Raw genomic sequence first — 24,259 nt, 5'->3', positions numbered from 1 at the left:
CTTGGTAAATGCCCACCTCGAACACACACACAGACACACACAAGAAACAACACACAACTACACCACATATGGGCTATAATGACTCAAGGTCATGACACAACATTGATATTGTCATTTCAGTAAGGATATGTGGCAGTGTTCAAAGCATTAGTGGCAGTTGACACTCCAGTCCAGTAGGGGGCCTGGTGTTGAGACCAGGATGGGTTCCAAGCATATGATAAAAACATGGACGTAGTGTCTGTGACGTCACCAGGGGGGCAGGGTTTCATATTTTATTGAAGCTTCCCTGGGCGCCGCCATTGATTAGCGGACCCCCACCTGCTGTTAGCATTCCATTGACTCCCATTCATTTTGGCGTCACTTTGACAGAGAATAACTTTACATCTGAGGTGTATAAAGACTCCATTTGTCCATTCATTGCGATTGCGTCAAAACCTGCGACTCTCTGTCGCACAGTAGAGAAATTACTGTATGGACAGGAGAAGAAGCTCGCAGGCAATCTTTTACTGTCTATGAGGTTATCGGGGGGACGTGGAGGCATAAAGTCAAGGGAGAAGCCCATAGAGAGTCCATAAAAGCAACGGCACAAAATTATTCAACAATGTCTGCAAGATTCGGTGGGTTATTCAGATTTCTCTTGGCACAGCGATTAGAAGACTTACAATTGTCAGACAGGTTGCTCACGTGACATTTACGTCATCAAGCTCAGTTTGAGTCTGCGCAGTTCGCTCGACCCCCAGGAAGTGCGTGCTTCTAATTGACTTCACTTGTCTCCGTTGAATCCAATGGGGTCGCTGTGTCCATTTCTTTTACTGTCTATGGACATCACCCATAGGTTTCCGAAGAGAGTTTTTGAAACCAAAAGTGGGCGGAGCGGGCCGTCACCATCTTGGCAGCGCGTCATCGCATGACTCTCTCGGAAAATCAAAAATGGGCAAAAAGGCAGGAGCTGGTTGCTGAAACCACGCCCACCTACCACGACGGCGGTGTCAGCAGTGGCAATCCACCTGTCACTCAAGTGGCCACGCCCTTAATTATGCAGAACTTTATTTAAAAAATATTAAAAAATCACCACCCTCACAGTTGTCATGAAGGGCAAAATTAGCTATATAGACCAAAATCTTTTTTTTTTGCACCAGGCTGTAAACATTTTTTTCTGCTGTAAAGTTGGGCATTTTAACATGGGCAGTCAATGGGAATGACTCCCTTTTGCAGCCAGCCTCAACCGGTCAGTCGATGAATTACAGTTTTAGTCACTTGCGTGTTGGCCTCACGAGAGAGAGCGGGAGGTTGTCGCTCGGTCCCAAGTGACATGCAGAAGCAAAAACATCATACACTACATGATATTCTCAACTTTCTCTCTCAAGACACTGAAACCATGATTTTTCAGATAGTTTTATCACACAGACATTGAATGGCTTTGCCAGCTGCTCAAGCTTCACAGTCATAACTGAGGATTGTGTCTATGCTCAGCTTCTCAAGAACCTCATGCATTAGCCTACTTACAGCACATTGTTATAAGTGGGGATATATTGATATGGCTGAAATAGCTTACTTTTATTGAAACTGATTTGACTGTTTTACTATTTATTAAAAGTTTTTTATATTTTAATTTTTTAAAGGGGTCTTATGATGCTTTTTTAAAGATCATTATTTTGTTAATTTGGTGTAACAGAATACGTTGACATACTTTAATGTTAAATTTATTTAAAAAAAACATTATTTTTCAAATACTGTACATTATTGTAGTTCCTCTTTGCTCTGATTGGCCAACTGAGCCAGTGCATTGTGATTGGCCAAACATCGCAAGTGTAAAAACAGTTAATACTGTCCTTAGTTTTACCATCAGTTCAAGTCCAAAAGGGGAACAGAGTGGTGTGACAGACACAGTGATGAAGCTCGTATGTGTTTGCAGTACACAAGCCACAGACGGTTAAGACAGCTGACTCCACTGTGACTATCTGTCTCTCTCGCACACGCACACAGACACAACATGCAAAACAACACATTTGAACATTCAATAGCAAATACTTAAACTGATAACAAAACATATTCCAGTAGCTGATTCAGAAGCGCCAGATTGTTTGTAGCCAAGTCAGAATGACCTCCTCTCATAGGTTCACAAAACAGTCATCCATAAAATGTGTTGCTGTTCTGTTGTAAGTAACCTTAAAGATTCCTAAATGCATCTACTCTCAGAAGACCAAATAAATTACTTTTCTTTCTCCTAGATACACACACATCTTCCTGACATGACTGCTTCAACACTAAATGTGTTACTGAAACCACGCCTTCTTTCTTTGCATGAACATTTGGGCCACATTACGCAAATACTTCCACATTTGACATCGCTCTCTCTATTTTATTATTATTATTATCATTATTATTAAAAGTCGTGAAAATACTATCGTATATTTTTCTTTTGCTATATGTGTAAATGAGAATGAAAAATATATATTTGTGGCAGTCTCCCATTCACCCAAGTATGACGACTTCCGCTGCTGAGAAACCCGGAAATGTGAAAAAAAGGACAATTTCAATTTTATTTATCTGAAATGTATGTTTGACTCTACCAGAGGGCGGTATTTATGAACAAACTCCTCCTCCTACTTTGACGCAATGAAATGCTCTCATTTCAGAGGCGTTTCCGTTACTTAAATAATCTAAGTTAAAATCTACATTTTGATTAAAATACGCTGTCGTCACGCAGCAGAGATGAAGTGTGCGCGCGCTTTCAGACAGAGGATCAGTACAGCACTGTGAGTGTGACATACAGGAAGCGCTCCAGTTCAGCTCAAGGACACCTAACCACTGCTGCACTGCAGATTCATGGCAATGGTATGAGCTGTAAGTATGTCTTCACTTTGCTTGTTAGGTCTGTCTTCTAATAAAGAGCATTGGATTCTGTGCAGAGATGTGGGCAATGTGTGTGTTTCTGTCTGCCACTGCGCTTCTTCAAGTAACCTTACACAGGTTTATGTGTTCTGTCTCTCTGTGTGTGTATGGTTTCAGGACTTAACCACAGAGATGATGTGAACTTTGATAATTGGGTCAACTGAATCTGCAAGAGAAATGTCTATACGACTTCATCAAATCTGTATAATACTTACCAATAAATCATCAACATATCATTTTACATGCATTTTGCATTGATAAGAAAAAATAGAAAATAGTACACTCACTATGTTCAAATTTACATAACATTTGTCTTCAGGGTTATGACTTATCAAAGCTCTGCAAATATCACCATAATACTCAGGACTATATATATATGTTAACATGTGTGTGTGTGTGTGTGTGTTTATATTTTTATATGTATGTATGTATGTATGTGTGTATATGTATGTTATATAGACCTGAGTCAAGCTGTGGTTTGCAGAAAGACTTTTTTTCTTCTCGTGTTCATCATGGTGCTTCACCCTTTTGTCCCACTTAGTTAATGACTGTCTTTTTTTAGTTTGCTAATATTTTAGTTGACCTGATTTTGACTTTACTTGTTTAGTTTGTTGAAACGTTACTGACATACTTGTAAGACTGTACCGCTGACTATCAAATATATAGAGCTGAACGTGTTTGTGTGTGATTCACAGGTCTCAGGTATGGCAGAGTTGCTGCAGTTGCTCCTGAGCGTGGCAGAAAAAGCTGCCAATGTGGCACGGGTCTGTCGACAGGAAGCAGCACTTTTTGAACTTTTGGTACAGGAAAAGACAGGAGTTGACAAAAACAAGAAATTTGTCCAGGACTTTAAGACGCTTGCTGATGTGTTGATACAGGAAATGATTCGCCATGATGTTTGTGCCCAGGTTTCTTAAATTTAAAGCTTTCACTGAAATCAAAATTAGTCTTAGTCAAGTTTATCATCTTGATGGCTAAACATTCTCTATTTTTTCTTCATAGTTTCCAGAGCTGACTGGCTTTATTCAAGGAGAGGAGTCGAACAAGTTTGAGAATGGACTTGGTATGTTACCCTTAAAAGCTTTGATTCTGTGCTGCTTTTGAAAGGATTTCAGTTTGCCATTGAATTCAAATTTGCACGACTCTTGTGGCAGTTGTTATTTGACTTTTAACTCCACTGAAATATGTAAAGCTGTAGATCATGTGACACCATAAATACTTGTTTCTTTGCATGGCAAGTGTTGTTTCTGATGACTACATAGAAAAGTAAAATCCGATAAAATTAGGCAAATGTTAAAACAGTTTAAAGTTTAAAGCATATTCAGATGATTTTATCATAGTTGAAGTACTTTATGTTGAGCTGTGCTGTCCTTTAAACAGAGGTGTAAGAAACTTTGATTTCTTAAAGGAGCCAAGCATTCTGTGTTAGAAAAAATAGGATGGGCCAAGTACAGAGCCCTGTGGGACTCCCTATTAGGATTAGGATTTACATTAAACTCAAATTAATGCCTTTCTGATCTTGTCTTTTTCACAGGTTTTTAAGGCCTTGCTCAGTACATGACCACTGCACTTGATGGGTCCAATTGGCTTTAAGCCTAGGTCAAGGCAGTGAATACGTCAGCATTTGAATTGTGGTTATGCAAACAATTTTAAAATCAGATGGGATAAAGCCAGTGGTTAGGTTGTTGCCATGGTACCTGGTAGGCAAATATTTGCATTATTATAATAAAGTCATAGCTATCATTATGGAGTATTTCATGAGTATATTAGAAGAGCTGAGGAATACTTAGCATGAGATTGAGATGCTTGTGTTTGTTTTTGGGTGTTCAGGAGCCTTTTCTTCCACTGTTTTTCCTACCTGCAAACTTGTCTCCTACATTGAAATAGGCCATTCATATGATTTGTGTAACTGTGAGGAGTTTTTATTTGGGAGGTGGTTATATGAATATATATCTGAAGGGAATTGACTTCAGGAAAGTTGGCAATGGTAAATGGCATTTTCTTTTCATCTTACCATCTTATGATGCCTAATAAAGCAGTGTTCATAAGTGCTTTGTGTGCAGGGGTAACTGGGGTAAATCATGAAATAGGCTGAAATGTGTGGTTTATCATTGTAGTAATTTTCTGAAATAGTTTCAACTGCTGATTCTTCAAAAAAAAAAAATTTTTTCAAGTCTGGAATTTGCAGGTATGCAAACTCCGAGCTGTAGTCAATGTATTAATAAAATAATTATTAGCACCATTTGACTGGAATTGATGTGAAGTGTATTTCTTTCAGGGGAGAGCGTAACTGTGACTGTATGTGCTCAAGAAGAGGACACGACCGCTCTGTTGGCTAAAGTTCTGGACGGTGATCAACACGCTGCGTCGCTCCTGACCACGGTGATCCACCAGGACCTTCAGATTACAGACGAGGCGGCTGAATCTCTGCAGCTGTCCATCAGCCCAGCCGATGTGGGCATCTGGATTGATCCCATCGGTAATTAATTTATTTTCTGTCCAGATTTTGACTTCGCTAATTTATTTAATTTGACATTTCATTCATTTATCCTTTTTTTTTTTTTTTTAAGAAAAAATCCAAATAAAGAACATGCAAACAATTTGTCGCACAGCCAACAATTCATAGTTCACAATACCAGGTTTAGTTTACACTAGATTACAGTGTCGCAGACTACTGTATATTGAGTTTAATGACATGTATGCCCTATAGCGGTGTAACGATTTTCTCACAATTTTGTGTGACTCTGCTAAAAGGCTCGTCTTTCAAGTCCTACACATCATTATGAAATATTTTGGCTAATTTGACTGTTCTTGGCACCATTTAAATCAGCATAGATAATGTAAAGTGTGCAGTGTCATTGTGGACATACTCATTAAACACACATTAAGCTGTACAGCTTATAACTAACTACATTCAGTTTCATATGAATTCCACACTCAGTAATTAACTACATATTCATTCATCATCAACACATGTATTTGGTTATTTTCTCTTGACAGATGGTACAAGTCAGTACATTGAAGGGAAGGAGGAAGAGGAGCCAGATGAAGGCTTTTGTCAGTCTGGACTCCCATGTGCTCTGGTTCTGATTGGGGTTTACTTACGATCCACTGGTCAACCAGTCATGGGTGTCATAAACCAGCCGTTCAACCACAAAGACTCCACGGGTGAAGGGTAAGAGTGCTGCTTTAGCAGTGTTAAAACGTGTGCTGAGAATATTGTTTTAATATAATAAAAAACAATAATTGAAAATGAAAACCACAAAAATCCTTCAGATGCAATTCATTGGAATTTAACAAATATGATTGTTTTTTTGCTGTAAAAGTCCATGGGTGTTTTTTTTTGTGGCAAAAATGAAAGAAAAAAAAAGTCCACCTCTTTGAACAAGACATAGTTAAACGGTTGCAAAATCACTAAATTCATATTTTAATTGTATTTTTTGGTTGACTTATCCCTTTAATTTATTTGATTAATATGGAAATATGAAATTTAAGTAAATGATAATATAAATGGGAAACAAAAACTGCCAGTAGATGGCTGTGAATGTATTAAGTTATTCATTCATTTATTCAAACAGACAATATTTTGTCTAAAATATAACACCGATGTAATTTTTTATTTATTGAGCAAGATCACATTTGGGACAGAAACCGCACTCGTTTCGTGATATCTCATTTATACCATATATACAAGAGATGGGGCATTTTCGCCCCAATCTCCTGAATTTTAGGGGTATATAACTATATTGACCCTCACATTTCTATCCAAGTAAAATTATAAACAAAGTATGTTATTTAAAAAATATACAGATTAATCCATGAAATTTTGGATACTGCAAGAAACAAGGCCTTTTTAAAACAACCATAAAACAGATCTGCATCCAGATCTCCCCGTTTGTTTGTCAGTTATCTGTCATCAGCATCATAAATGAAGTGGTTATGAATTCCATTTATCAAAACAATTGCTTTAGCTGAAAGACTGTATGTTGTGGTAACCAATAAAACATCTCATCTCAAGGACCCATTCCTCTAAAATGGAGTAATTAATGACAGAATTGTTTTGGGGGGGTGAACTAATGTCTTCATGTTGTGGTGATTGTAGATGGAAAGGCCAGCATGTCTGGGGTGTTTCGTATGGAGATGTGAACGTTTGCTCTGTCACTCAGCGCAGGCCGTTTTGTCCACGAACGAAAGATTATTTGTCTGTGCTGCTGAGCTCCAGCGAGAGGCCGGCTGTGAAGGACGCTCTAGCAGCTATCTCCAGCGGCTCGCTGATGTATGCGTCCGGTGCAGGATACAAGATCCTGTGTGTGGTGCAGGGTCTGGTGGATGTGTATGTGCTCTCCGAGAGCAGCACGTTCAAGTGGGACTCGTGCGCTCCTCATGCACTTCTGCGGGCGCTGGGCGGGGGCGTTTCGGACCTGAGCGAGTGCCTGCGTGCCCACCTCAACGGAAACCAGGGACACGCAGCTGAGCTGACCTACCATCAACCTCACACCGAGAGTCAGGGGGTGGACAGATGGGCCAACCATGGAGGAATAATCGCATATTTGGACTCCAGCATCATTGATAAAGTCGTGGCAGCACTTGCTGGAAAGATATGATAAAAATATTATTATACTGAAAGGCAAGAGCTTAGTGTATGTTCATTGATGTGAAAGTTTGTATTGTTATGCATAATCTTTTGTTCTTAATGATGCTATTTTTATGGTAAGATTTCATGGCGTATTCAAGTATTAATTTAAGGCTATAGCTTTTCTGGAGAAAATATTTATTATAGTACTTATCTACAATGTATATATCAGTAAGTTAAATTTTTTGGAAGAAGTTGATTATATTTTCAAGACAAAAGGGAAACTGTTTTGTCTTCTTCTCATGGTAATGTTGTGTAAATGTTTCGGATCATGTCATGTTTTGAAGTTTACACATGGACACTCAGGCCCTTTTTTGGTGTATGTTGTTTTACTTTTATGTGTCCCCTTATATTTGGGGGAAATTAGTTTCGTAACAGTCTCTGCTTTTAAACACCACCAGTCAAAAGTTTTTTTTTTTTTCAAAAACATAAAAAACAAAACAAAATTATTCTTAATAATTAACTGTGGAGCGGTAGTGTATGGCACAGAGAAAAGCAGATGTGCAGCTTTGATGTCTTTACATACAGCAACCCTTGTTCATTTTATGGCTCATCATAGCCTCATTTACAGAAATATTAAATTATGAAGACTTTTTATGGCTAGAAAAGGATGTGATCCGAGTGAATTTATAGCAAATACTGGATAAGTTTACCATCAATAAAACCTCTTTGGAAAAGGGGCATAGTTCTGTAATGCTTGACAAATATCCACTATGTTCTCACGAAAGGTGACTTGAGATCAAAATGTGAAATGAAGTTATTAGACTTGCAGAAGTTATATAAATGTTAATTTGAAAGCTATTTGCAGTCCTAAATGTTAATGGTACAATAGCAAAAATCTTTTATTTTTTTTTTACATGTTGGTGTTTTATCTTTCACTTGTATTGAGTAAATACAGCTAGATAAAGCAAAAACTGTCTGTCTTCATTTCAGGATGCAAAGCAACTAAATGTGATTATTTTAAAGGGGGTGATTATTTTCTATACCCACTGTATATAACAACTGCATAAAAGAAACTTTTTTTTTTAAGCCCACAGTCCATTTAAAGTGGTCAATTGTTTAGATCAAATGGTCAGTAATGCCTTCACATCAGGAAGTTTAGTGCAATAATAAACTGTCCGTTTTATTTCTATTATACCACTTCAATTAACAGCTGTGAATAGAAATTAAAATAACATTTGCTATTGCCAAGAGAACAATGAAAAGAAAAAAAGAACATTAGAATAGATTGAAAACTCAAGTTTACCCGAAAGATTCAGTAACAATTTAGTAATCGAACCGTTGAGTAAACAACCACTGAGTTTGACTCAACTGTAGTTGGTGTGGTCAGTCATTCTAGCCTTTGAGAACATTTCAGAAGTAAATGTGCTGCTATTTAATCATGCACAGTTTCTAAATGACCGAGCAACCACATTAAACCATTATACCCATCTTATGCTTTTTCCATCTGAAATCTCTTAAGCTGAAAGATGACTGACAAAGAGCAAAACAATCTGATTGTAATTCTGCAGTCTCTTTAATATTCTGGGGTATTTCTGTCGTTAAACGAGAGCCTTTATCAGGGCTTTTAAATAAAACTGAACACAAAGTTTCTGAAAGCACTTCTGAAGACTTGAGAACACTTTAAACTGAACAGTTATGTATTAGTACGCTTTTATGTTCAGCTGTACAGAGGGAAAGCAGTCTTGTGTTGTAAAGTATTTTGGGTCTACTGTATAATACAGAGAAGACTGGCTACGAATCATGATGTCATGAGCCAGACGTCATGTTTGGACATAACAGGTTCTGTTGGCCTGGAATAATGGCTCCAGTGGAGGAAGGAAGCAACGGTCTTTTAAAATGATTCCTGAGTGATAAGAAAGTGGTCAAAAGTGACAAGAGGACTTCCCCTTAAAGGGAGGCTCTGGGGTTTTCACATCAAAACCCTTTTAGACTTCAAGATCTATCCATTCAGACATTTAAGATTCACTCACCATTACTTTAACTTATTAAAATTTGGATTGGTATCGTTTTTTCCCCTTATTCTAAATACAATGCACACTGGAAGCTATTCCAGCTCAAGAGATCCAATACAAACACGAACCAAATCAGTCAAGAGCTCCCATTAGCAGGATGAGCATTTGATGTGAAAATCCCTCTCGATTCTCTCATCTTCTGATTCAAAGCTTCATTCAATTAAGTGAGTAGCTGATGCTCAGTTTCTGGAATATTAACCCATGTCGAGTATTTTTTTAATTTTTTTGTACAATAAAATATTTGTAGATATTTGAAGTAATTCTCTCCTAAACACGTAATTTAAAAAATGAACAAAATAAGATCTGGTTTTAATATGAACTGCTTGAGTAACTGCCTGGTAAAATCATTCCTCGGGATTGCATGATCACTACAGGATAAGACCAGGAGCATCTGGAGATTTCAGCTACGCCGTCGTCTTGTTCTCTTACTTACAGCAGACGAAGAGAAAGTCATCCCTTAGGTCACATGAATCCTTGTGTGTTCATATATTACAAAACATTCACCATTTCAAACCTGACAAAACCAAACATCTTTAAAGTAAAACTAAAAATGCCATTATTACCCTGTCGTTTCAAACTCTGATGCTATTTTTTACTGTGAGTCTGTCAATCTCAAAACAAAAAATTGTATTTGCTGATAAAGCTCCCCTCCACTGAGGCTCAGAAATGGACTACGAAAGGTTTGATCTTGGTTATCATGTATCCCATGACCATCATATCAAACCTGGGCCAAATTTAACAGCTATGTTGGAGAAGAACATAATCAGTGAACAGCTTCAGTTCGTTTAATTGGTTGTCACACAAAGCGGTGACGTCTTCAGAAGACTTAAAATGTAGCATACACAAGTCACATGGTCTACTTTTATAATGGTGGGTATTTTTTGGTTTGTCCTGGAGCTTGACGTTCTGAAAAAAGCTCTGAGAAGATACAAAGCAAAAATAAGGCATAAAGGCTTGGAACAACATGCAGGTGAATAAATAGTGAAAATTTTTAACATTGGGTCCACTATTCTTCAGATACACCAGTTAATCTACTCGTGACTCATGAGTCCTTCTGTTTCTTCAAAGAATGTTATTTCAGATGCTTGAATGTAGGTTAATTTGTGACAAAAAAAAACGGACTTCAAACATGAGACAGCAAAGATCTTCTTCTTGAATCCTTCTTTGCGTGCTCCTTCCTGTATCAGGAAGCTTCAACGCACCAACGCTTGAATGCTCAACAGAGGTCAAAAGATTATATCCTTGTTTTGTTGCATTAGTTGGCCAAAATCATGTCAAAAATTGCAACAGACAGTACTCTATCTCTGTAAAATATTGCATTTCTCAGCGCTGGAATGGCTTGCGGACTTTCTTGCGTCGGCGTGGGGGCTTTCCTCCGTCAGTCCAGTGTTCGCTGGTTTCGCCCCGTTGTTGGGCCCCTGGACTAAAGAGCCCTGTTTGTGGAGAAGACCCTGAAAACGTTGTTGAAGTCCCTGCAGCTGCTCCCGAGGAATGAGGCGGCGGGTTTCCTGTTGGGAAGAATCCTCCATTAGCAGACATGTCACTGGGAGCTCCAGTCTGGAAGAAGTGGTTGAAGAAGTCGTGCAGGTCTGCAGGTGAGCCTCCACCTGCTGCGTGATCTGATGGGGATCTAGAAGACACCGAAAGGAGAGTTCAACATGAAGACTGTCATTACAGTAACATATAGGCAGTAAATTAGGGGCCAAAAGTGAGCAGGCACCTCGTGTTATTGTTATTCTTCTGCTCAAGTCTATGGCAGTCCATAGAACCACTTGCGAGAAATTTGGCACACAAATAGAGGACAGTCTGAACATTAACCACAGCAGTTTTAGGCGTACTATCTCAAACATTCCTATTGCTACCAAATTTTGAACCATAAGGGCTAGAAAATAATTTTTTCCTTGGCTCACGCAATCGAATGTCATACTCCCATCTGAAGAACCTACTTGTTAAAACTCCTAGACAGTTGCTCCAAATTTCATGAAAAATTTAACCAGGTCATCATCATCAGACAAAGCTGGTAAAAGAGTTTAAAGGATTTTTGATAGATCGAACGGTTCTTGTATGATGCATCAATTAGTCAGTGATTCAACCACTCCTATTGTGCCAAAATTAGCACCTGTCAATACCAGCATGACCTGTGGGTACTTGAATCAAATGATACCCAACAACTGTCAACCAACCCAAGTCAACCTACACTGTTTGTTCAACACAGCTCATCGTCAGACCATGCTGGCAAAGTGTTATTAACAGCTTTTTGACCTGCTGAGGTGAACTATATTTCTATATTTTCAACCCAATACAGACCCCTTTCAAACTTTGTTTTGTAGTTTGATCAATGACAAATAAGAAAAATGGAACAAGTCTACTTTAAAAAGCATGTGCAAGTTCTTACAAAAATGTACTTTTGTGTCAACATTTATATCTCAGTTGGCAACAAATACCTTATCTATTACAAGATATAGATTTAGCATATTTTAAAAATATTTCCAGTCTGGGAACACCTGACTGAATTTGTTTCTCATGATCTTACAAACCCTGTCATCCAAAGACTTACTTTTTTTTTTAATACTACATTGTTTTTGGAATATACGAAAAAGTGATTGCCAATTTTCTTATTGATCAAATAAGTGTAATATAGCCAGTCACATGGTCGTAAATCTGCAAGCAAACCATGTTAGTTGATGTTCTCTTGATTTGTGCTCATGTGAAAGAGCAATATTTGAAATGAAATGTATATTAAAAAAAGTTTAACCCTAAATCAGGCAACGTGACCCACGAGTCACATTCAGAAAAAAATTTAGTCATATGTTGTTTATGTTGTTATTTAGCACGTTTTGAAATGTATGTGACTCCTGAGTCACGTTGCCTGTTTAGGGTATAAAAAAGAGAGTATTGAGTATATTGAGAATATACGTAACATTACACTAAATTTAAATGGTTGTAATTTAAAAATGTTTTGGAATATAGACATAAGTTTGGTCTTGTTTTTAAAACAAGATAAAAGAAAACGTAACTTCAAATAATGATTACATTTACTGTAAATCAAATGTACTCTAAATATTTGATATAAAATATATATTTCACAAAATAATTTTTACTCTAAAATTACTATCAAATCAAAGTCATATGTCTAACCAATTTGTGTTCTAAATTTTAATTTGATATCACAAAATGTAACTTCCCATAAGATTTTTAGGCGTTGTACCAAAAATAGCCACTGGGTGTTTTTTTTTTTTTTTTTTGCATTCTCCTGTATCAAATTTATACATTTCAGTCTCAATCAAAAAACAGTTGGCAGATGGGACCGTAAGACTCAGAACTTTCTGATGATATGTGTTTTGTCAAGATTAGAAAAGTTTTTTTTTATAAAGTAGTTCAAATAATTTGTGTAATACAAAACCTGACACCGCCCACTAGATGAGGAGCTTGGTAAAAGAAATTAACCCCATAACTGTCACTGTCCCACCTGTGGGATGCTTTGCACTCTTTTTTGTTGTTGTCTTTTTCTCTGTTGTCTTTTACTAAATCTTTTAGTAATCATCATAAATCATATATGATTTGAAAGCTTAGAAGCCCAAGATTCATCCTGTGAAAACCATTTTGGAATCGGACATTGCTTTACCATGGAAATGGTACTTTAAAATCTAATGGTGGTAACCTCCCCATTAGTGGGCAGGGTCAAGTGTCATAAAACATAATGCATTACGGTCTTCTAGAACCAAAACTTTTTATAATCTTGACAACAAACATATCATGGAAAGGTCTGAGGCTCAGGATTTCATATTTGTTGGTTATTTTGAGATAGAAGTGAAATTCACAGAGAAATCTAGAGAAAAAAAATCATTAAGCAAAATTCAAAATAGTTTTGATGGCTCCCAGTGGATGTGTGTGGTATGACGCCCTAAAAAAACTCACATGAACCAATTTTTTTCATATCAACTTCAAATTTGTAACAACTTATTTAGACACAAGGCTTTAATTTTATACCAATTTTAGAGTAAAACCTGTTACGTAAAATATTTATAATAAATAAAATATAATAAAATTAATATAGCGCATATTATTTACAGTACATTTAACATTTTACAACTTTGATACTTTTTTTTCTTGAAAAAATTCCACTTTTGCCAGAATCTGCTAATTTTCTTCTTTAAAAAGAGACCAACCTTAGAGGTTTATATTCCAAAGTACGGTGGCCGAGACAGCTCAACACGCTGCAACTTAAAACACATGCAAATTGAAAAAACATCAGCAAATGAATAAAACATATTCATCAGTTTGACAACAGAAGTGTTGCAAATCATCACAACACATGCATATAACGAAACGTGCTGCAAATCATCACAAAACCTGCATATAACGAAACATGCTGCAAATCATCACAACACATGCATATAACGAAACATGCTGCAAATCATCACAACACATGCATATAACGAAACATGCTGCAAATCATCACAACACATGCATATAACGAAACGTGCTGCAAATCATCACAACACATGCATATAACGAAACATGCTGCAAATCATCACAACACATGTATATAACGAAACGCGCTGCAAATCATCACAACACCTGCATATAACGAAACGTGCTGCAAATCATCACAACACATGCATATAACGAAACATGCTGCAAATCATCACAACACATGTATATAACGAAACGCGCTGCAAATCATTACAACACCTGCATATAACGAAACGTGCTGCAAATCATCACAACACATGCATATAACGAAACGCGCTGCAAATCATCAAAACACATGTATATAACGAAACGCGCTGCAAATCATCACAACACATGCATATAACGAAACATGCTGCAAATCATCACAACACATGTATATAACGAAACGTGCTGCAAATCATCACAACACATGTATATAACGAAACGTGCTGCAAATCATCACAACATGCATATAACGAAACGCGCTGCAAATCATCAAAACACCTGCATATAACGAAACGTGCTGCAAATCATCACAACACATGCATATAACGAAACGCGCTGCAAATCATCAAAACATGTATATAACGAAACGCGCTGCAAATCATCACAACACCTGCATATAACGAAACATGCTGCAAATCATCACAACACATGTATATAACGAAACGTGCTGCAAATCATCACAACACATGTATATAACGAAACGTGCTGCAAATCATCACAACACCTGCATATAACGAAACGCGCTGCAAATCATCAAAACACATGTATATAACGAAACGTGCTGCAAATCATCACAACACCTGCATATAACGAAACATGCTGCAAATCATCACAACACCTGCATATAACGAAACATGCTGCAAATCATCACAACACCTGCATATAACGAAACGCTCTGCAAATCATCACAACACCTGCATATAACGAAACGCGCTGCAAATCATCTCAACACATGCATATAAAGAAACGCGCTACAAATCATCACAACACATGCATATAACGAAACGTGCTGCAAATCATCACAACACATGCATATAACGAAACGCGCTGCAAATCATCAAAACACATGTATATAACGAAACGCGCTGCAAATCATCACAACACATGCATATAACGAAACATGCTGCAAATCATCACAACACATGTATATAACGAAACGTGCTGCAAATCATCACAACATGCATATAACGAAACGCGCTGCAAATCATCAAAACACCTGCATATAACGAAACGTGCTGCAAATCATCACAACACATGCATATAACGAAACGCGCTGCAAATCATCAAAACATGTATATAACGAAACGCGCTGCAAATCATCACAACACCTGCATATAACGAAACATGCTGCAAATCATCACAACACATGTATATAACGAAACGTGCTGCAAATCATCACAACACATGTATATAACGAAACGTGCTGCAAATCATCACAACACCTGCATATAACGAAACGCGCTGCAAATCATCAAAACACATGTATATAACGAAACGCGCTGCAAATCATCACAACACCTGCATATAACGAAACATGCTGCAAATCATCACAACACCTGCATATAACGAAACATGCTGCAAATCATCACAACACCTGCATATAACGAAACGCTCTGCAAATCATCACAACACCTGCATATAACGAAACGCGCTGCAAATCATCTCAACACATGCATATAACGAAACGCGCTGCAAATCATCTCAACACATGCATATAACGAAACGCGCTGCAAATCATCTCAACACATGTATATAACGAAACGTGCTGCAAATCATCTCAACACCTGCATATAACGAAACGCTCTGCAAATCATCTCAACACCTGCATATAACGAAACGCGCTGCAAATCATCACAACACATGTATATAACCAAACGTGCTGCAAATCATCTCAACACATGTATATAACCAAACGTGCTGCAAATCATCTCAACACCTGCATATAACGAAACGCTCTGCAAATCATCTCAACACATGCATATAACGAAACGCTCTGCAAATCATCTCAACACATGCATATAACGAAACGCGCTGCAAATCATCACAACATGTATATAACGAAACGCGCTGCAAATCATCTCAACACATGCATATAAAGAAACGCGCTGCAAATCATCACAACACATGAATATAACCAAACGCGCTGCAAATCATCTCAACACATGAATATAACGAAACGCGCTGCAAATCATCACAACACATGAATATAATGAAACGCGCTGCAAATCATCTCAACACATGCATATAACGAAACGTTCTGCAAATCATCACAACACATGCATATAACGAAACACTCTGCAAATCCTTCACAACACCTGCATTAACGAAACGCGCTGCAAATCACCACAACACGTGTATATAACGAAACGCGCTGCAAATCATCACAAAACCTGCATTAACGAAACGCGCTGCAAATCATCACAAAACCTGCATATAACGAAACGCGCTGCAAATCATCTCAACACATGCATATAACGAAACACTCTGCAAATCCTTCACAACACCTGCATTAACGAAACGCGCTGCAAATCACCACAACACGTGTATATAACGAAACGCGCTGCAAATCATCACAAAACCTGCATATAACGAAACGCGCTGCAAATCACCACAACACCTGCATTAACGAAACGCGCTGCAAATCATCACAAAACCTGCATATAACGAAACGTGCTGCAAATCATCAAAACACCTGCATATAACGAAACGCGCTGCAAATCATCTCAACACATGTATATAACGAAACGCTCTGCAAATCATCTCAACACATGTATATAACGAAACGCTCTGCAAATCATCTCAACACATGCATACAACGAAACGCGCTACAAATCTATGCATGTGTTGTGAAGTATTTGCAGCGCGTTTCGTTGTATGCAAGTGTTGAAGTATTTGCAACGCGTTTCGCTATATGCATGTGTTCTGATGATTTGCAGCGCGGTTTGCTATATGCATGTGTTGTGATGATTTGCAGCACGTTTCGTTATATGCAAGTGGTGTGAAGGATTTGCAGCGCGTTTCGCTATATGCATGTGTTGTGATGATTTGCAACACTTGTGTTGTCAAACTGATGAAGGTGTTTTCTTCACTTGCTGATCTTTTTTCAATTTGCATGTGTTTTCTTAAGTTGCAGCGTGTGTGGAAGATTTTTATTAGTAAGATTTTAATTAAACAAGTATATAATCAATGTGAATCTAGCCATTTTTGTTGCTAGTTATTACTCCATTATAATCTTATAGGTAATAGAAAGCTACGTGCTGGAATGTACAAAACTGAGGAGAAACATATGGTCAGACATACATACAGGGCCTTTGTTTAGAATAAATCAAGCAGGGGGCCTCTCCTCTCTAGGGAGGTATTAAAATTGTAATCATAAGGAAAAGTTTGACTATGTGGAACCGCCCCATTTAGTGTATATAAGGGGATACCAAATAACATTCGGGAGATCTCCTTGCAAGGACTCTCGGCTTTATTTTCTGTAAAATAAAGTCTTTTCTTCTGAGAGAAAAATCCCTGACTGAGTGTGATTCTTCAGAGAACGGGCAGACGACACCACACGTGTTGAGCTGTCTCGGCCACCGTACCAAAGTGTTCATAAATTACAGCAATTTAAGTTTGGATAGTGCACTTTAATGCCTATTTAAAAAATTGTTACAAGCAAGGTCCGATTTCAAAATGGTTTTCACAAGCTGAATCTTGAGTTCGTAAGCTTTTGAATGATATATAATTTGCCAACATTACATCAGGTAAAGTATAGGATATAATTGTTTTAAGCATGCAGTGGCAAGTAGGCCAGCAAGAGTTAACAGATTAATGACTTGGTCCTTTTTTTAAACCCTAATCAGGCAACGTGACCTGGGAGTCACAACTCATAAAATCCAAAATATATCAAATATTTCAAAAATTATTTTGGATATGTTTTACTTAAGCTCAGATGATGTTAAAAATGACATGAAAATATTTTTTGCTCATAATTTTCCACTCTTGCCTGATTAAGGGTTAAAATGACAATAAACCTGATTGATACCTGTGATTATATGTTTAAGCTAAATAATTGTGATTTATCATTTAACTATCATTATACAGCCCTAGTAGACGAAGTACAGCCCAACTATTGTTAACAAATGGAACTTTATATTCAAATGTTACTGTAGAGACCGAAGTGTGCAAGTCTCCCACTGACTTCGATCGAATGATCAGCATTCCAAATCTGTCTGACAGTGATGATATCATAATGCCCTTTGAGTAACTGATGAGGTCATAATGGTCTTTGGATAGAACAAATCTTAGGTAGAAAGTGATTACCTGTGGCGGCTGGTGCTGCTGCTACCTTTTGAGCCAAAAGAGATGTGATATTGCACACGATGTGTGTCTGGAGAGATGCTTATGCGCTGACAGCCTGCCCACTCTGTGTGAACACAGAGATGTATCTCAACGATCTGAACATATGCATGCACAGCAATTATCTGAGAGTGGCAATGCGAGTAAACTACCTACCAGTGATGTCAAAGACTTTGCCATCCATGAAGGCGAAGTATGTGATGCGCAGTCCCAGCATACTTGATTCAGCCCACAGGTCTCCCTCCTCAGCACTGTGCCTCTTACTACATTCAGCACAGAATCGGGCCTCACCAGGCGCACGGTCCATCTCGAAGCGCCTGAGGAAGAGGCAATGCTCAGATGAGCATAGAAATGCTGCTTATAGCACAAAACAAGCTTTGTATGGAATGACAAGACTGAAACGATGATCAGTAATACGCACTTGTGCTTGCCCTCACATTTAGTGCACATCATTGTGTTCATGGCTTCTTTCAGGTCATCCTGCAGTTTGGTCAAGAACTCATTCATGGACTTTGAAAGCTCTGTCGCTGCCATACGCTTCCTGCAGACAGAACCCAAATACAAAAACACTCAAGACTCACGCAGTTGTGGTTATATCAAAGAAACATGCACAGGTCACATTTCTAATTGTCATTATTGTCATTTTTAAAACAATTAGTCACATAATTCAGCATGAAATGCAATGTATCAGATATACAAAGTTTTTAATAATTAATGCAACTAATAACTTTTTTCACATTACAATCATATTATGTTATCATTTTGACCCGGAGAGGGTTTTCTCTTTCCCGAAAAATTTAAATGTTATCACACTGGCCTAAACCTTACTGACACAGGGTACAACGACTTCCCCAAGGGAAATGGATAATTTTAGTAATCTTTTGGGATGATTTTTTTTATTGGTCAAAAATGGGATCTACGAAAGATTGCTCTTCCATTATGCCAAATCAAGAGATCACCGAATCTTGGATTCAATCTTTTTGTCAGCTCGCTCTCTTTCAATTAGCTCAGGCTTTGTATTTCTGTATTGAACGGACTGATCGTAGGCCTCATTGATCTGAGCATAACCTTCAATTTTTGAGTGAATCCAATATTTGGTGGCAATATGGCATATGAGATTTTTTCAAGCTATATTTAAAGGCCAGCCATTTTCTTCATGACAATATTTCATGAAATGTTTGTGCCTATTTGGTATCTACAGTCGTGGCCAAACGTTTTGAGAATTACATAAATATTGAAATTGGAAAAGTTGCTGCTTAAGTTTTTATAATAGCAATTTGCATATACTCCAGAATGTTATGAAAAAAAGATGAATTGCATAGTCCTTCTTTGCCATGAAAATTAACTTAATCCCAAAAAAACCTTTCCACCGCATTTCATTGCTGTCATTAAAGGACCTGCTGAGATCATTTCAGTAATCATCTTGTTAACTCAGGTGAGAATGTTGACGAGCACAAGGCTGGAGATCATTATGTCAGGCTGATTGGGTTAGAATGGCAGACATGTTAAAAGGAGGGTGACGCTTGAAATCATTGTTCTTCCATTGTTAACCATGGTGACCTGCAAAGAAACGCATGCAGCCATCATTGCGTTGCATAAAAATGACTTCACAGGCAAGGATATTGTGACTACTAAGATTGCACCTAAATCAACAATTTATAGGATCATCAAGAACTTCAAGGAAAGAGGTTCAATTCTTGTAAAGGCGGCTTCAGGGCGTCCAAGAAAGTCCAGCAAGCGCCAGGATCGTCTCCTAAAGAGGATTCAGCTGCGGGATCAGAGTGCCACCAGTGCAGAGCTTGCTCAGGAATGGCAGCAGGCAGGTGTGAGCGCATCTGCACGCACAGTGAGGCGAAGACTTTTGGAAGATGGCCTGGTGTCAAGAAGGACAGCAAAGAAGCCACTTCTCTCCAAAAAAAACATCAGGGACAGATTGATCTTCTGCAGAAAGTATAGTGAATGGACTGCTGAGGACTGGGCCAAAGTCATATTCTCCGATGAAGCCCCTTTCCGATTGTTTGGGGCATCTGGAAAAAGGCTTGTCCGGAGAAGAAAAGGTGAGCGCTACCATCAGTCCTGTGTCATGCCAACAGTAAATCATCCTGACACCATTCATGTGTGGGGTTGCTTCTCATCCAAGGGAGTGGGCTCACTCACAATTCTGCCCAAAAACACAGCCATGAATAAAGAATGGTACCAAAACACCCTCAAACAGCAACTTCTTCCAACAATCCAACAACAGTTTGGTGAAGAACAATGCATTTTCCAGCACGATGGAGCACCGTGCCATAAGGCAAAGTGATAACTAAGTGGTGAAATTTTGGGTCCATGGCCTGGAAACTCCCCAGATCTTAATCCCATTGAGAACTTGTGGTCAATCCTCAAGAGGCGGGTGGACAAACAAAAACCCACTAATTCTTACAAACTCCAAGAAGTGATTATGAAAGAATGGGTTGCTATCAGTCAGGATTTGGCCCAGAAGTTGATTGAGAGCATGCCCAGTTGAATTGCAGAGGTCCTGAAAAAGAAGGGCCAACACTGCAAATACTGACTCTTTGCATAAACGTCATGTAATTGTCGATAAAAGCCTTTGAAACCTATGAAGTGCTTGTAATTATATTTCAGTACATCACAGAAACAACTGAAACAAAAGACTTTTTGAAAACTAATATTTATGTAATTCTCAAAACTTTTGGCCACGACTGTAGATTAGTGTTGTCACGATACCAAAATTATCGTTTCGATACCGATACCTAGTCAAGAATTGCGATTTCGATATTTTTCCTGAAAGGGGAAAATACACTCAAATATCATTGCTATGCTTTATTTTAAAACAGGGACAACATTCTAATCATATAACACACTAATAAATGAACATATGAACAGCATATATGTTAAACATTTGAACAAAATATGAAATATCAAAATATTAAAAATAAATTAGAGCAATGACATTCAAGGTAAAGAAACAATAAATTTAGCAGCATTATCCCAGTTATCATAAAAAACTGTTATAAATTTATCTTGATTCTGAACGTTGGATAAAAATATGAACAGCAAGTATTTTAAACAATGTTTCTGAACTCAGAAGATTAAATGTTAAAAGATAAATAACATCAATTTAAGCAATGGCATTCAAGTAAAAAAAAAAGCAAATAAAATTTAGCAGCAATATCTCAGATATTGTAACTTATTCTGTCAGTTGTGCAACCTTTTCTTTCAGAGGAGAAAGCTCAGCCAGTGAGCTTTAGTGAGTGTCATCTTTTTCTGCCAGTTGTGGACCGGCAGCCACAGTATCACTAAGGCTACGTTCACACTGCAGGCTGAAACGACCCAGTGAAATGTGACCCAGGCCACTTGGGTATGTGGTCCTGAATCCGATACGTATCCGATCTTTTGAAATGCGACCTCCGTCTGAACGGCCAGGCCACATGTATCCGACCGTACGTCATTGATACGCTACAAACGTCATACGTCTGCGTTGAAGTAGGTGGGAACGAGAAGATAAACTGATGAATTCTGTATTAGTGAAGCCACTCACATCAGTATCCCACCATTCCTGGCTGCGACTCCGAACCCACACGTTTCTCTGTACCGACGTTGCTAACACTGCTCCACAAAACGCCATGGCCAAAAACCTTGCTCTCCTCCTCCTTTTTAATTTTCTTCTTAAAACGAGAAGATTATAATTGTGCTGGCTCCATTGGGAAAATAACTTTAATATTGCAAAAAGAGCTCTGCTGTTGACTACACTGTTGTTGACATCCATGTTTAACGTTAGCTACTTCCACAAACAACGAGTGACGTCGTTGAGCATTGAGTACTCTTCTGCGCATGCGGGTCACTTCTGGGTCATTTCACGTTCACACAGGAGATCACAAAAGGTCGCATTTAATTGGAAATGTGAACGGCCTTGCAAAAAAAATCTAATTTTTTCAAAAAAATCGGAATTGAGCATTAAGCCCTGCAGTGTGAACGTAGTCTAAGCCTAGTGATGCGTGGGTCCAGTTTTTTTCCAACCCGCGGGTCCTGCTTTTATGAAATGATTTGGCCCACCCCAGCCTGCAAATAAAGTAAAATTTCTTTACCCACCCCGACCCGCGCATCGGGGACATCACGGAAGATACGTTGCTACTTAGACCTTCATATTGTAACCTTATCAAAGAACCTAATAAAATATGAAAATATATACTCCAAATATTTAATATAGGCTATATGAAATTGCACTCGTGATCGTTTGTCCGTGAGCTAATCTTTTAGGTGAATGAATCGTTCTCGTTCAGGTAACCCACTGACTTATATTTCTCGTTCACTAAAGTTCCTCCCTCCACAGCAGCGCTATAAGCAGCGCATTTCGGCCAGGTTTCGGCCCGAGCCCGACAAGTACATTTTGATTGACATCTTTTTAAAAGCCCGAACCCGTTTACAGCCTGACATTATTCAAATGTGCGCACACACACAGCTCTTTTGCCTTTGTCAAAAATTAGTCATTTATTCATTTTTATTTTTATTTTTATTTTATAAATTATTTTATTAATTTATTAATAACTAACGTAGACTAGACCACTTGGAACTTGAAATAAAGAAATCAAATAAGTCCTCTGTTACATCGTAACATCTCAGCACTCTAAATAGACATAGGCTCCTTTAGCCTATAAATAGACAAACGCACCAATAAAAACGAGTCTTTTTTAACAAATTAAATTAAGATACATTTTAAATTAAGATAGGTATTTGGCAATAACGAAATTAAGATAAAGGCTCCGGATTTGCTTCGCCACTAGCAGCTGACATTTAATAAAAGAATGATGCCAACATTAGCGTCTATATACTCTGTCCACATTATGCATTTAAGACTCAATGAATATTTAGTTTTCATTTAAAAAAAAACTATTACTCACAGCGATTAGGCTAAGCCTACATGTTTTTGGAAAATGATTGAATCCACTGTAGATGGCTTCAGTGCGTTCCTGCGCTCACTGATGGTGCGTAATCATTCACTCATTATAAACGTGGTCAAAACTTTTCCACAACTCAGACTTTGCTTTAGTTGCTGGTGCAACCAAAACGTAATCGCCAGAGGCAAGCCTCTGTTACACCTACTCACCATCCATTTTAGCATCTTTCTTGCGCTAATCGAAACACATCACATGACCCGAGCCTGCGTAAGATGATATAAATTAAGCCCAAACCCGACCGAACCCGTCGGGTCCCGTCGGGTTTGGGCAAAGATCTTAAGCTCTATTGCACAAACCAACCTAAAATACTTATTTTACAAATCTGGAACGCAGTCATTCTTTGAAGTATCGATACTAAAATATTTAGGAATAGTGACATTTTTAATTTCCGAGAATCGGTGCACCGTGCAACACTAATCTAGATCAATCTACTCACAATTCATACTCTCGCCGAGTCTCCGGGTTACTGACGATGTCCCACGCTGCTCTCAACACCTTAAAGGCCTCACCAGCACCTGGGTGCTTGTTTTTGTCTGGATGAACCTGTACACAAACAACACATTAAAAATCGACAATATAATCCATAATTCAACAGAGATATAATCGATGTATCCAGGCCCTGATCTGACGTCACCTCACCTGTACTGCCAGCTGTCTATAAGCTCTCTTGAGCTCTGATTCAGTGGCATGAATATCCACTCCAAGAACATTAAATGGGTCCAACTCATCTTCAGGGATCTGTAACACAGCAAGAGTTGACAAAATGGTTAAAGCACACGTTAGCTTCAAAGAATAGCTACCGGTCTTTATAAAATTACAGTATGCAACATCAAATCACTAAGCAACACATTAATATTTCAACATTTCAAAAGTCATACTGAATGATTACAGGCTTGCACAGATAGAGATACCTCTCCCTTTATCTCTTTCGATATATATATATATATATACACACT

The 24,259-nt window shown here is 38.1% G+C and overlaps 2 protein-coding genes across 4 annotated transcripts in view; one reads left to right on the top strand and one right to left on the bottom strand.

Moving 5' to 3' along the window:
* Positions 1–2,590: 2,590 nt before the first annotated feature.
* On the top strand, positions 2,591–7,971 carry LOC132119224 (inositol polyphosphate 1-phosphatase-like). Of its 2 annotated transcripts, XM_059529022.1 has the most exons (7): positions 2,591–2,838; positions 3,591–3,803; positions 3,898–3,958; positions 5,174–5,374; positions 5,896–6,070; positions 6,998–7,324; positions 7,371–7,511. In XM_059529022.1, the coding sequence occupies exons 1-7, from the start codon at positions 2,830–2,832 to the stop codon at positions 7,372–7,374; spliced, it is 990 nt and encodes a 329-aa protein (XP_059385005.1). In that variant the 5' UTR covers positions 2,591–2,829; the 3' UTR covers positions 7,375–7,511. The 2 variants fall into 2 exon arrangements, with proteins under 2 accessions (XP_059385005.1, XP_059385004.1); XM_059529021.1 differs by having other exon boundaries at positions 6,998–7,971.
* A 2,768-nt stretch (positions 7,972–10,739) lies between these two features.
* LOC132119223 (dnaJ homolog subfamily C member 14-like) overlaps positions 10,740–24,259 on the bottom strand; it is a 35,299-nt gene continuing 21,779 nt past the window's right edge. For both annotated transcript variants that reach the window (XM_059529020.1, XM_059529019.1), the window contains exons 3-8: positions 23,943–24,041; positions 23,740–23,846; positions 18,767–18,886; positions 18,502–18,662; positions 18,310–18,412; positions 10,740–11,173 (exon numbers count right to left, since the gene is read on the bottom strand). In XM_059529020.1, coding sequence (XP_059385003.1) covers positions 10,867–11,173; positions 18,310–18,412; positions 18,502–18,662; positions 18,767–18,886; positions 23,740–23,846; positions 23,943–24,041 — 897 coding nt within the window. In that variant the 3' untranslated portion in view covers positions 10,740–10,866. The remainder of the gene's footprint in view (positions 11,174–18,309; positions 18,413–18,501; positions 18,663–18,766; positions 18,887–23,739; positions 23,847–23,942; positions 24,042–24,259) is intronic.

Source organism: Carassius carassius, chromosome 38, assembly GCF_963082965.1.
Source record: "Carassius carassius chromosome 38, fCarCar2.1, whole genome shotgun sequence".
Lineage (NCBI taxonomy): Eukaryota > Metazoa > Chordata > Actinopteri > Cypriniformes > Cyprinidae > Carassius > Carassius carassius.
This window is presented reverse-complemented; position numbering and strand designations above follow the sequence as displayed.

Excerpts from the sequence above, each read along its gene's own strand:
- LOC132119224 (XM_059529021.1), top strand. Across the intron at positions 3,959-5,173 it reads CAAGTTTGAGAATGGACTTG|GGGAGAGCGTAACTGTGACT; the intron begins GTATGTTACCCT and ends TATTTCTTTCAG. Across the intron at positions 6,071-6,997 it reads AAAGACTCCACGGGTGAAGG|ATGGAAAGGCCAGCATGTCT; the intron begins GTAAGAGTGCTG and ends TGGTGATTGTAG.